The 13,924-nt window shown below is 48.3% G+C and overlaps 1 protein-coding gene across 1 annotated transcript in view; it reads right to left on the reverse strand.

The window, feature by feature from the left end:
• Positions 1-4,135: 4,135 nt before the first annotated feature.
• Positions 4,136-13,924, reverse strand: part of LOC119953486 (E3 ubiquitin/ISG15 ligase TRIM25-like) — a 36,557-nt gene continuing 26,768 nt past the window's right edge. Inside the window, exons 6-7 of the mRNA XM_038777818.1 lie at positions 13,843-13,903; positions 4,136-5,028 (exon numbers count right to left, since the gene is read on the reverse strand). Coding sequence (XP_038633746.1) covers positions 5,007-5,028; positions 13,843-13,903 — 83 coding nt within the window. The 3' untranslated portion in view covers positions 4,136-5,006. The remainder of the gene's footprint in view (positions 5,029-13,842; positions 13,904-13,924) is intronic.

The following is a 13,924-nucleotide window of genomic DNA, read 5'->3' on the forward strand; positions in this document are numbered from 1 at the left end:
CTTTAAGTGTCCATCAGGTGTACTTATTTGAATTACAAGTTTAACTTCAAACAAAGAATGGTTGCCACTTGCCAAAGCTGTTTGATACATTCTGCTGCATTGATGAGAAGGGTGCAAAGACAAAGCATCTTGCTTTAGACGTCAGGCATTGAAGGTGTTGGAAAAGTGTAGATTTGAACGGAGTCATGATGCCCTTTGCTATCGTTCATATATTTAAATCATTTCTGAGACATCTATCTCTCTTTAAAAATTTGCAATAAACAAAGGAAAATGGCATAAACTGGGCGTGTATTCTCCTGACTTCAGAAGATTGAGTGGCTGATCTCATTGAGGGTTTAAAATGTTAAAAAAATATTTGATAGGATAGATGGAAACTATTTTCTCTGGAGCGGGAATCAAGAAAGTGAGAGTGTAATCGCTCAGCTAGGCCGTCCAGAAAGGAAAAATCAGGAAATACTAATTCACAAAAGTTAATAGAAGTATTTAACTCTTCCCACCCCGTGTGGTAGATGCTCAGAATCAGCTAGAGATTTCAAGACTTTTGTTAATTAGCAGTATTAAGGAATATGGAATTAATGTGGGTTCACCGGATTATTCATGATCTAATTGAATGATGGAGTGGGCTGAATGGCTGCCTCCTGTTGCTATGTACCTAAACAATCATCCTTTAGTCTGGTCTGATTTTAGTACAGAAAATGAATAAGCTTTCGTGTTTCACAATCGCTGTGTTATAAACTGAACTCTCAGAACATGTTGTTTCACATAGTGGTTTCTTGACACTTGTTTCAGCCGAATAACGGAGCTTTTATGACTAACTTCCAGACTGTCACTTCGAGCAAGTTAAGACACAATTTCTGAATATGACACAGGAATTAAACAACCTTTGAATATTCATTCCTGCTCTGGTCTTTACGATGCTGAGAGCCAGAGGTGATGTTGATGTAACGTTACTCTCAATTTAGATCGTGAGCCTAGATTTCAATGAGATGACGACGAATTAAATGATCAGGGACGAAATTCGCCGACCCCACACAGGGTCGGAGAATCGCCCGGAACCGCCGAAAATCCCGCCCCCGGCGTGGCAGAAATTCTCCGCCACCCGGGAATGGGCGGAGGCGGGAATCGCGCCACGTCAAGCGACGAGCCCCCTGCGGCGATTCTCCGGCCCGCGATGGGCCGAAGTCCCGCCGCTGGGATGCCTCTCCCGCCGCCGAGGTTCGAACCACCTCTGGTGGCGGCGGGATCGGCGGCGCGAGCGGGCTCCCGGGCGGACCAGTGCTGTGGGGGGACTCTTTCTCTTCCGCTGCCGCCACAGCCTACACCATGGCGGAGGCGGAAGAGAATCCCCCAGCTCGCATGCACCGCTGGTGACATCAGCGGTAGCTGGCCGCTGACGTCACCACCGGCGCATGCGCGAACCGGCGAAGGCCTTTCGGCCAACCCCAGCGCCGGGTGGCGGGCGTCAAAGGCCGTTGGTGCCGGTTTATGGCGCCAGTCGGTGTGGTGCCAACTTTCTCCGCACCTTTGAGGAGGCCCGACGCTGGATGGTTGGCACCACTCCGCTACGCCGGGACCCCCCGCCCCGCCGGGTAGGGGAGAATCCTGCCCCAGATTTCATTTCAACCTCTCAATTCGCTCCCTTCTCTATCTTACCCCTGATGTACTGTGAGGTCAGGCAGCCTTCCCCCACCCCGACATATATTCCACCATCTCCATTCTAACTGTGCACCTTGAACCTCCTCTGACTCATCATTTATCAGTCATCTGAAGAGAGGGGCAGCACGGTTGCACAGTGGTTAGAACAGCTGCTTCCCAGCTCCATGGTCAATTCCCGGCTTGGGTCACTGTCTGTGCGGAGGCTGCACATTCTCTCCGTGTCTGTGGGTAGCCTCCGGGTGTTCCGGTCTCCTCCCACAGTCCAAAGATGTGCAGGTTAGGTGGATTAGACTTGCTAAATTGCCCTTAGCGTCCAAAAAGGTTGGGTGGGGTTACTGGGTTATGGGGATAGGGTGCTCTTTCCGAGAGCCGGTGCAGACTCGATGGGCCAAATGGCCTCCTGCACTGTAAATGCTACGATTCTATGAATGAGTCCACTTGTTTTCAGCAACAATTCAAGGCTGCTGCACATTATGTCATGTTTTCCCTGCCCTAATGCAACATGTGCCCATCCTGCCCTGAGCTCCCTCACAGAATGTTCTTCCCCATATTCAACTATGTTTATCTCCAGCCAGGTAGGATGTGGGCATCTCTGATAAAGACAGTATTAGTTCCCATTCTTCATTGCCCTTGTCCCAGACAACAATTTTGCTGGTGATATGTTAACAGTCTTGGAGCTAGAATAGCCTGGGCCTGTTTTCTGCTGCAGCAGGCGAGAATGTGTAAACTCACCACCACAAAACCCACCTGGATTTAATATCAGGGTCAGCATTTCGAGCATTATTGGACCATTCATTCAGTACATAATTTCAATACCATATCACACGTAAAGAATATTATAAATAAATTTTAATGATCTATATTTCATCCAATTGTAATGAAACAGCAGCAGCTACGTTTATATAAACATTATCAGTTGATAACATGTTTCTTAATTGGAATGTAGGAAGAACGATTTTAATTCATGCTTTCACATGTACTTAATAAAACAAGAAGGTGTTGGTGGTCCCACACCGAAAACCAGTGAACAACTGTTGTAGGAGCTGGAAGCAAATGCTAAAATCATGATATATGCAATAGAACAGCAGGAAGAGAATAAAATATGCAACAAGATAGCATTCAAGATACTAATGGCTGCAGAAATGGCACTTCCAGCACTTGACTTGATTAGGAAAAATGTATCAATTGCATGATCCAGGTTTGAGATCTTGTTTACCCACATTATAATTCGTGGATTGCAGGCACTCTGGCCCTCTGTCCTCCCTCACTGCTCGCTTGAATGTATGGACTTCCCAGGAAGGGTGTCCATAATCTGATGACCATCACCAGAATGACGAGACAACCTTAGAAGATCAGCACAATGATCCATGTGACAGATTGACCTGAGGCATTGAAACACTTTGACATTGTTGGGGGAAAATAATCCAGGCGATTGGCGTCTGGTCCACTAGCTGGTGAAGTGGCAAGAGTTCCACGCTGCCTCCTTTGGGGGAAGTCTGCCATTTTAATTGCCAATAAAGTGCTATTGTCGGCAGGGTGGAGGAAATCCAATCCCTGAAGGCTGATGGCCAATCCAATGCCACCGGCTCTTTCATTGCAGGCAGGGTTACTGGAACTAGTAGTAATTGCTGGCAATGAATCCACCAAAGGCCTTGGATGGCCAAGGGACCAAGGCTGCTGTTAAGGCCAGGGAGGATTGTGGTCTTAGTGGGCCCCTTGATCAGGCATTGCATGTCTGACAACAATGGGCCCCTGAGCCCACAAGCAAGCAGGCAGTGGGAAGAAGGCCCTTAAAGCCCATTTAAGGATCTCCAATGGGCAGGAAGGCCATCCAGGCAGAAGTAGGAGGATGAAAGTGTCCTTACCTTATACCCTCTAGCCTAATTGAATGTCTCCCCACTTCCAAAATCACCTCAGTGCCGGGATTAAATTCCACCCTCTATGTTTTGGTCAGATCAGAACCACACCTTCTATATTGTGGGTTGTCTTAAACAAAATAACCAGATAGAGAATAAGGGGCTTCTGGACATAAGCACAAATCAAAGAACCAAGTACTGCACAGGGTCAAGCCCAGCAGGGTTTTGAATTATTATCTGATGTGTCCGTCACTGGTAAAGCTGGTAATTATTGTCCACCCGTTATTGCCCTTGAGACAGTGCTGTTGATCCACCTTCTAGAGCCTTCACAGTCCATCTGGTGGAGGTACAGCCACAGTCCTGTTCGGAAAGGATTCCAGGATTTTGACCCAGTGACGATGCCTCAGCAGTGGCAACATAATTCGCAGAATCATGGAATCCCGACAGTGCAGAAAGAGACCATTCGGTCCATCAAGTCTGCACCGGCCTGATGAAAGAGCATTCTACTTAGGCCCACTCCCCACCCTATCCCTGTCTAACCTGCACATCTTTGGACATGAAGGGGAAATTTTAGTTTGGCCCATCCAATTAACCTGTACATCTTTGGTCTGGGGGGTGGGGGAGGAGGAGGAAACTGGAGCCCTCAGGAAACCCACGGGGACACGAGGAGAACGTGCAAACTCGACACAGACAGTCATCCCAGGTCCCTGACACTGTGAGGCAGCATTGCTAACTACTGTGCCACCAGGCTGCTCCCAAGTTCCAACTTAGTCTGGTGTAGGACCTGGAGGGCTACTTGCAGGTAATGGTGGTAGAGGTCAAAGTTTGGAAGGTAGTACACACTGCTGCTGCTGTGATGAAAGGAGTGAATGTTTAATTCATGCCAATCAAGTGGGCTGTCATGTTCAGGATGGTTTCAAATCTGAGTGTACTCATCCAGGCAAGTGGAGAGGATTTCATCACACACCTGACTTGTGAGTTATTGGTGGTGAAAAGACTTTGGGAATTCAAGGAGTGAGTCACTTGCTGCAGATCATCGAGCTCAAACAAAGTCCTCCAGTATAATTAGCTTGATTGGTGTTCGTGCAAGACCCGTTGTGTGAGGTGTTTTGGTGCTCGCCAATCTAGATCATTGCAATCCATTCACCAGGCCATTGGGGGAGGGAATGGGGGTGAGAGTCAGATGGGAGATGGGGGCTAGTATGTGATTTCCAAACACAAGGACGCATCACTAACTACCAACCAAACTACTCCTTCCCAAGTAATAGGTGCATTCTTTGCTTTTCCGGACTACCCTGTTGTTTGTAACTATTAATTAGGCACAGTTGCCTCACAGGCATTTGAAAAGGTGAACCTTCAAAATAGTAACATTTCCTCAGTGCGAACTCTCCAAACATGTGACTTGCCAACAATTGTCAAATCTCTCCAGGTGCTCTGGACCGTGCCATGGGTTTGGTTAATTGTGTTCTACTCTTCCAATTGGACAAGCTTGGATCAAAAGTCAGCTTCATGACATCTGAAAGACAAAAAGACTTTGGCTATCGCCCAATGTGGTCCATTTATTTTCTTGTGATAATAAATTAACAAACAATAAATAGCACTGACAAGTTGACATATTCAGGCGTCAGCTGTGACACATTTGCCTCTTTGAGTCAAAATGTTATTGTTCAAGTCCCACTCCAGATATATGAGCATTTGGCCAAGGTGGATGCTGAGGGGGTGCTGTATTGTTGGAGCTGCCATCTTGCAAATTGGATGTTTAATTGAGGATGCAACTGAAATCTCCGAGGCCATCAATGATCTCAAGCAATTATTCATTGGACAGCAGGAGTGTTCTCCCCAATTTCTAGTTCAATTTATCCTTCACCCTAACCAGCATAATCTAACCATTGTCACATTGTTATTTGTGGGAGCTTGCTGTGTAAAAAAATGCCTCAGAATATCCCCAACTGTTTTAAATCCTCTATTTTGAAATGAAGTCAGAGGTGTAATGTAGGAATCACAACAGCCAATTATGCAACAAGGTACCACAAACTGGTTTAGCTGGTTTAGCTCACTGAGCTAAATCGCTGGCTTTTAAAGCAGACCAAGCAGGTCAGCAGCACGGTTCGATTCCCGTACCAGCCTCCCCGGACAGGCGCCGGAATGTGGCGACTAGGGGCTTTTCACAGTAACTTCATTGAAGCCTACTCGTGACAATAAGCGATTTTCATTTCATTCACAAACAGCAATGTGATAATGACCAGATGATCCACGTTAGTGAGAGACGGACCGGGCGGTATCTTACCAGAATCTGACAAACTGTCAGGCTCAGACTGTGGCATGTCACTCTCCAGTCGCACATACCTGTTTTCTCTCTAAATATTGAGCCTCTTAGAAACAAAAAATGAGTTGGTGTGACCCCGGTGCGGTCTGATAGAGCCAGCAACCGGCTCCACAGGGATCAGACACCAGCACAATGGCCCCAAGCCCCAATCACGGAGGAGTTGGGGGCTCTCCACTAGCCAGCCCCTCCCCACCCCGACAATCATCTCCAGCATTCTGCTCCCCCTGACAATTGCCAGAATTCTACTACTCCCCCCCGACAATTATCGCTGGCATTCTCCTTCCTCACCCACCTCCCCTTGCTGGCATTCCTCTCCGCACCCCAACAATCCTCTCCAGCATTGCACCCTGTATTCCCTCTCTCCTCCACCCCTCCCCACCCCCCACACACACACACACATCAATGAATGCCCCACATTGGGGCTCCCACTAATGGAAGTTTAAATCTGAGACTGGGGACAATGCATGTCCGTCCCGTCCCCCCACCCTCACCCCCGGGGCTATACTTCCCTCTGCACATCCGGAAGGATCCCCACAACTGCTTCTTGTTTGGCCCAACCTGTTGTAAACCTCGCTGATGGTGGTATGAATGTTTAGTGAGGGAGGATCATGTAGTGGGGGGGCCCGTTGATAACATTTGAATTCATAGAAATCTATTCAAATTAGGTTAACATCCTCGTGACATCACCAGCGATGGGCAGGGAAAATCGGGAAAGACAATTTCTCCGGCGTTTCCGATTCTCGATGGATTTTCCAGCCATGTCTCCGATCCTACGCAGGGTTAGTGCGAGCTGAAAATCACCCTCTATGTATTAATGATGCTACAATGCTGTTCCGGTGATTCCAATAGTTGAGCTCCAGGTGGGGTCAGAAACAGCCATCTATTTTTTAAGTGCAGTCCATGTTAATATTGTATTTGCCGATATGTGAAATTACTCACAATCTCTGAAATAGCTGTCACTGGTTAAAATAGTTACATTTTCCAACGGCCAGTCCTAATGTTAAACAAAGGTGCGTACAAGTGAATCCTTGGTGAAGGCATGTGAGAGGAAGAGTTGTTTAAGAGAAGATTCCAAGCGTGCTTTTCCAGTTTGGAGTTTGGAAACCCTCGTCTGAAAGCCAGAATTCCAGTGAGGCCAGTTGGCACACAGTGTGGCAAACACCTGGGAGGATTTGATGATAAATCCACAGAAGTTGGGTGGCAGCTGTGACCTGGTTTCAGAGTGTGGTGTCTGACCACATTTTGTCTATTGCCTTACAATAGGGGCAGCACGGTAGCACAGTGGTTAGCACCGTTGCTTCACAGCGCCAGGGACCTGGGTTCGATTCCCCGCTGGGTCACTGTGCAGAGTCTACACGTTCTCCCCATGTCTGCGTGGGTTTCCTTCGGGTGCTCCAGTTTCTTCCCACAGTCCAAAGATGTGCGGGATAGGTGGATTGACCATGCTAAAATTGCTGGCAGGAACCACGATATCCTTAGACAAAGTGGTTGAGTAGGTTCATTTGAAGCCTACTTGTGACAATAAGCGATTTTCATTTTCATAGGTATGGAAGTAATCTGTTTGCATTGTACTAGAAAAGGCCATTTTTAAGCCAGTGCAGAGTCAGACCAACTACACTGAGTTCCTCCAAAACATTGCCTACTCCAGTGAACAATCATGAGGAAGATCCTGAAGAGAAGTCCAAAGTCTATTAGCTCAACATGGTGAGATGCTCACAATGACTGACCGCTATTGAAATTGTCCCTATCATTATCTTTTCGTCCTCACTGTCAACAGGGTGGTACCAGGGGATTGGAGAGTGGCGAATGTTGTGCCCTTGTTCAAAAAAGGGAATAGAGATAACCCTGGGAATTACAGGCCAGTTAGTCTTATTTTGGTGGTAGGCAAAATAATGGAAAGGGTACTGAGGGATAGGATTTCTGAGCATCTGGAAAAACACTGCTTGATTAGGGACAGTCAGCACAGATTTGTGAGGGGTAGGTCTTGCATTACAAGTCTGATTGAATGCTTTGAGGAGGTGACCAAACATGTGGATGAAGGTAAAGCAGTGGATGTAGTGTACATGGATTTTAGTAAGGCATTTAATAAGGTTCCCCATGGTAGGCTTATGCAGAAAGTAAGGAGGCATGGGATAATGGGAAATTTGGCCAGTTGGATAATGAACTGGCTAACCGATAAAAGTCAGAGAGTGGTGATGGATGGCAAATATTCAGCCTGGAGCCCAGTTACCAGTGGCGTACCACAGGGATCAGTTCTGGATCCTCTTCCTCTGCTGTTTGTGATTTTCATTAATGACTTGGATAAGGGAGTTGAAGGGTGGGTCAGTAAATTTACAGATGATATGAAGATTGGTGGAGTTGTGGATAGTGAGGAGGGCTGTTGTCGGCTGCAAAGAGACATAGATAGGATGCAGAGCTGGGCTGAGAAGTGGCAGATGGAGTTTAACCCTGACAAGTGTGAGGTTGTCCATTTTGGAAGGACAAATATGAATGCGGATTACAGGGTTAATGGTCGGGTTCTTGGCAATGTGGAGGAGCAGAGAGATCTTGGGGTCTATGTTCATAGATCTTTGAAAGTTGCCACTCAAGTGGATAGAGCTGTGAAGAAGGCCCATGGTGTGCTAGCGTTCATCAGCAGGGGGATTGAATTTAAGAGCCGTGAGGTGATAATGCAGCTGTACAAAACCTTGATAAGGCCAATTTGGAGTACTGTGCCGAGTTCTGGTCACCTCATTTTAGGAAGGATGTGGAAGCTTTGGAAAAGGTGCAAAGGAGATTTACCAGGATGTTGCCTCGAATGGAGAGTAGGTCTTACGAGGAAAGGTTGAGGGTGCTAGGCCTTTTCTCATTAGAACCGAGAAGGATGAGGGGCGACTTGATAGAGGTTTATAAGATGATCAGGGGAATAGATAGAGTAAACAGTCAGAGACTTTTTCCTCGGATGGAACAAACCATTACAAGGGGACATAAATTTAAGGTGAATAGTGGAAGATATAGGGGGGATGTCAGAGGTAGGTTCTTTACCCAGAGAGTAGTGGGGGCATGGAATGCACTGCATGTGGAAGTAGTTGAGTTGGAAACATTAGGGACCTTCAAGCGGCTATTGGATAGGTACATGGATTATGGTAGAATAATGGAGTGTAGATTAATTTGTTCTTAAGGGCAGCACGGTAGCATTGTGGATAGCACAATTGCTTCACAGCTCCAGGGTCCCACGTTCGATTCCGGCTTGGGTCACTGTCTGTGCGGAGTCTGCACATCCTCCCCGTGTGTGCGTGGGTTTCCTCCGGGTGCTCCGGTTTCCTTGCACAGTCCAAAGATGTGCAGGTTAGGTGGTTGGCCGTGATAGATTGCCCCTAGTGTCCAAAATCGCCCTTAGTGTTGGGTGGGGTTACTGGGTTATGTGGATAGGGTGGAGGCGTTGACCTCGGGTAGGGTGCTCTTTCCAAGAGCCGGTGCAGACTCGATGGGCTGAGTGCACTGTAAATTTTATGATAATCTATGATTAATCTAGGACAAAGGTTCGGCACAACATCGTGGGCCGAAGGGCCTGTTCTGTGCTGTATTTTTCTATGTTCTATGTTCTATTAAAGGCCATCTGTGGAGGTCGATGCAGGTGAAGCTGCCACAGCAGTAGGAGAGCAAATGTTTAAGTATCTACAGTGAGGGCTACAGCCTGTGAATATCAGAAGTACTTCAGCCACTTAAGCCACCGATACTGGGGAGGCACTGAAGATATTGGAATGTTGTCAATACCAGTATTGTACCAACTGCAGTGAGCCCAGCTGCCATTAATCGTAATGAAAGGACAAAGCCCAAGCCTCATGAGCAAGATTGGCTGAAGAAATTCGAGCTAAACGTGCTCAGGATATTTAACATCATGATCGGGGTGCTAGAACCTGAAATAATAACAGTAAATGCTGAATCAACTCAGCAAGTCTGGCAGCATCTATGGAGAGAGAAACCAAGTTAACGGCCAAAGTTCTCCAGCTGTTCGCTGGCAGCGGGGTTCTCTGTTCCCATCGGCAGTGCAACCCCATCCGTGGGTTTCCCAGCGGCATGGGGTGGCTTCAATGGGAATTCCCATTGACAGCGGCTACAGCAGGGAATCCCGCTGCCAACGAATGCCACGTTGCCTCACGCTGCCGAGATACACGGGGCTGGGAGGTCGGAGAACCCCACCCAACATTCCAGATATAAATGATCCTTCTACAGAACTGTTACAGAACTTTGGCACATCCTGCTACTGCTAGAAAACCAATTGAAGACATAACATGACAACTGGGACAGGTGGGCTCAAGGGTGTATTCACCAGTACCCAGGGAGTATTCACCAGTACCCAGGGAGTATTCACCAGTACCCAGGGAGTATTCACCAGTACCCAGGGAGTATTCACCAGTACCCAGGGAGTATTCACCAGTACCCAGGGAGTATTCACCAGTACCCAGGGAGTATTCACCAGTACCCAGGGAGTATTTACCAGTACCCAGGGAGTATTCACCAGTACCAAGGGTGTATTCACCAGTACCCAGGGTGTATTCACCAGTACCCAGGGAGTATTCACCAGTACCCAGGGAGTATTCACCAGTACCCAGGGAGTATTCACCAGTACACAGGAAGTATTAACCAGTACCCAGGGAGTATTCACCAGTACCCAGTGAGTATTAACCAGTACCCAGGGAGTATTCACCAGTACCAAGGGAGTATTCACCAGTACCCAGGGTGTAGTCACCAGAACCAAGGGAGTCTTCACCAGTACCCAGGGAGTATTCACCAGTACCCAGGGAGTATTCACCAGTACCAAGGGTGTATTCACCAGTACCCAGGGAGTATGCACCAGTACCAAGGGTGTATTCACCAGTACCCAGGGAGTATTCACCAGTACCCAGGATGTATTCACCAGTACCAAGGGTGTATTCACCAGTACCCAGGGAGTATTCACCAGAACGAAGGGAGTCTTCACCAGTACCCAGGGAGTATTCACCAGTACCTAGGGAGTATTCACCAGTACCAAGGGTGTATTCACCAGTACCAAGGGAGTATTCACGAGTACCCAGGGAGTATTCACCAGTACCCAGGGAGTATTCACCAGTACCCAGGGAGTATTCACCAGTACCCAGGAAGTATTCACCAGTACCCAGGGTGTATTCACCAGTAACCAGGGAGTATTCACCAGTACCAAGGGAGTATTCACCAGTACCCAGGGTGTATTCACCAGTACCCAGGGAGTATTCATCAGTACCCAGGGAGTATTCACCAGTACCCAGGGAGTATTCACCAGTACCAAGGGAGTATTCACCAGTACCCAGGGAGTATTCACCAGTACCCAGGGAGTATTCACCAGTACCCAGGGAGTATTCACCAGTACCCAGGGAGTATTCACCAGTACCCAGGGAGTATTCACCAGTGCAAAGGGAGTATTCACCAGTACCCAGGGAGTATTCACCAGTACCCAGGGAGTATTCACCAGTACCAAGGGAGTATTCACCAGTACCCAGGGAGTAGTCACCAGAACCAAGGGAGTCTTCACCAGTACCCAGGAAGTATTCACCAGTACCCAGGGAGTATTCACCAGTACCCAGGGAGTATTCACCAGTACCAAGGGTGTATTCACCAGTACCCAGGGAGTATTCACCAGTACCCAGGGAGTATTCACCAGTTCCCAGGGAGTATTCACTAGTACCCAGGGTGTAGTGCTACGGAGTATTCACCAGTGCCCAGGGAGTATTCACCAGTGGCCAGGGAGTATTCACCACTGGCCAGGGAGTATTCACCAGTACCCAGGGTGTATTCACCAGTACCAAGGGAATATTCACCAGTACCCAGGGAGTCTTCACCAGTACCCAGGGAGTATTCACCAGTTCCCAGGGTGTAGTCACCAGTACCCAGGGAGTATTCACCAGTACCCAGGGAGTATTCACCAGTACCCAGGGAGTATTCACCAGTACCCAGGGAGTAATCACCAGAACCAAGGGAGTCTTCACCAGTACCCAGGAAGTATTCACCAGTACCCAGGGAGTATTCACCAGTACCCAGGGAGTATTCACCAGTACCAAGGGTGTATTCACCAGTACCCAGGGAGTATTCAGCAGTACCCAGGGAGTATTCACCAGTTCCCAGGGAGTATTCACTAGTACCCAGGGTGTAGTGCTACGGAGTATTCACCAGTGCCCAGGGAGTATTCACCAGTGGCCAGGGAGTATTCACCACTGGCCAGGGAGTATTCACCAGTACCCAGGGTGTATTCACCAGTACCAAGGGAATATTCACCAGTACCCAGGGAGTCTTCACCAGTACCCAGGGAGTATTCACCAGTTCCCAGGGTGTAGTCACCAGTACCCAGGGAGTATTCACCAGTACCCAGGGAGTATTCACCAGTACCCAGGGAGTATTCACCAGTACCCAGGGAGTATTCACCAGTACCCAGGGTGTATTCACCAGTACCAAGAGTGTATTCACCAGTACCCAGGGAGTATTCACCAGAACCAATGGAGTCTTCACCAGTACCCAGGGAGTATTCACCAGTACCCAGGGAGTATTCATCAGTACCCAGGGAGTATTCACCAGTTCCCAGGGAGTATTCACTAGTACCCAGGGAGTAGTGCTACAGAGTATTCACCACTGCCCAGGGAGTATTCACCAGTGGCCAGGGAGTATTCACCACTGGCCAGGGAGTATTTACCAGTACCTAGGGTGTATTCACCAGTACCAAGGGAATATTCACCAGTACCCAAGGAGACTTCACCAGTACCCAGGGTGTATTCACCAGTTCCCAGGGTGTATTCACCAGTACCCAGGGAGTATTCACCAGTACCCAGGGAGTATTCACCAGTTCCCAGGGAGTATTCACTAATACCCAGGGAGTAGTGCTACAGAGTATTCACCAGTGCCCAGGGAGTATTCACCAGTGGCCAGGGAGTATTCACCAATGGCCAGGGAGTATTCACCAGTACCCAAGGTGTATTCACCAGTACCTAGGGAGTATTCACCAGTACCCAGGGAGTATTCACCAGTGCCCAGGGAGTATTCACCAGTGCCCAGGGAGTATTCACCAGTGCCCAGGGAGTGTTCACCAGTACCCAGGATGTATTCACCAGTGCCCAGGGAGTATTCACCAGTACCCAGGAGTATTCACCGGTGCCCAGGGAGTATTCACCAGTACCCAGGGAGTATATACCAGTACCTAGGGTGTATTCACCAGTACCCAGGGAGTATTCACCAGTACCCAGGGAGTATTCACCAGTACCCAGGGAGTATTCACCAGTACCCAGGGAGTATTCACCAGTACCCAGGGAGTATTCACCAGTATCCAGGGTGTATTCACCAGTACCCAGGGAGTATTCACCAGTACACAGGGAGTATTCACCAGTACCCAGGGAATATTCACCAGTACCCAGGGAGTATTCACCAGTACCCAGGGAATATTCACCAGTACCAAGGGAGTATTCACCAGTACCCAGGGAGTATTCACCAGTACCCAGGTAGTATTCACCAGTACCCAGAGAGTATTTATCAGTGCCCAGGGAGTATTCACCAGTGCCCAGGGAGTATTCACCAGTACCCAGGGTGTATTCACCAGTGCCCAGGGAGTATTCACCAGTACCCAGGAGTATTCACCAGTGCACAGGGAGTATTCACCAGTGCCCAGGGTGTATTCACCAGTGCCCAGGGTGTATTCACCAGTGCCCAGGGAGTATTCACCAGTGCCCAGGGAGTATTCACCAGTGCCCAGGGAGTATTCACCAGTGCCCAGGGAGTATTCACCAGTACCCTGGGAGTATTCACCAGTGCACAGGGGCCTAAACAGATGGGGACAAGACAGCCAGAGACCCCTCAAATCCAAATCCTGAGAGAGCAAATAATTGGAGAAATAATGGGTGGAATGTCTGTTGGGTCATCAACAGATGTATTCATTAAAAAGAGAATCATTAGATTGTATTTTCCATAAGGTAAAAAGATTTCTACAGGTATTATGGTAATTATAAATAAAAAATGTAAACTAACCTGCAGTGCCTCCTAGAAGACCAGCCTTGAGATGCATTCCTTGGAGGAGGAGCAGCGCCATCTAATTGTGGGAGGACAAAAG

This window comes from Scyliorhinus canicula, chromosome 18, assembly GCF_902713615.1.
Source record: "Scyliorhinus canicula chromosome 18, sScyCan1.1, whole genome shotgun sequence".
NCBI lineage: Eukaryota > Metazoa > Chordata > Chondrichthyes > Carcharhiniformes > Scyliorhinidae > Scyliorhinus > Scyliorhinus canicula.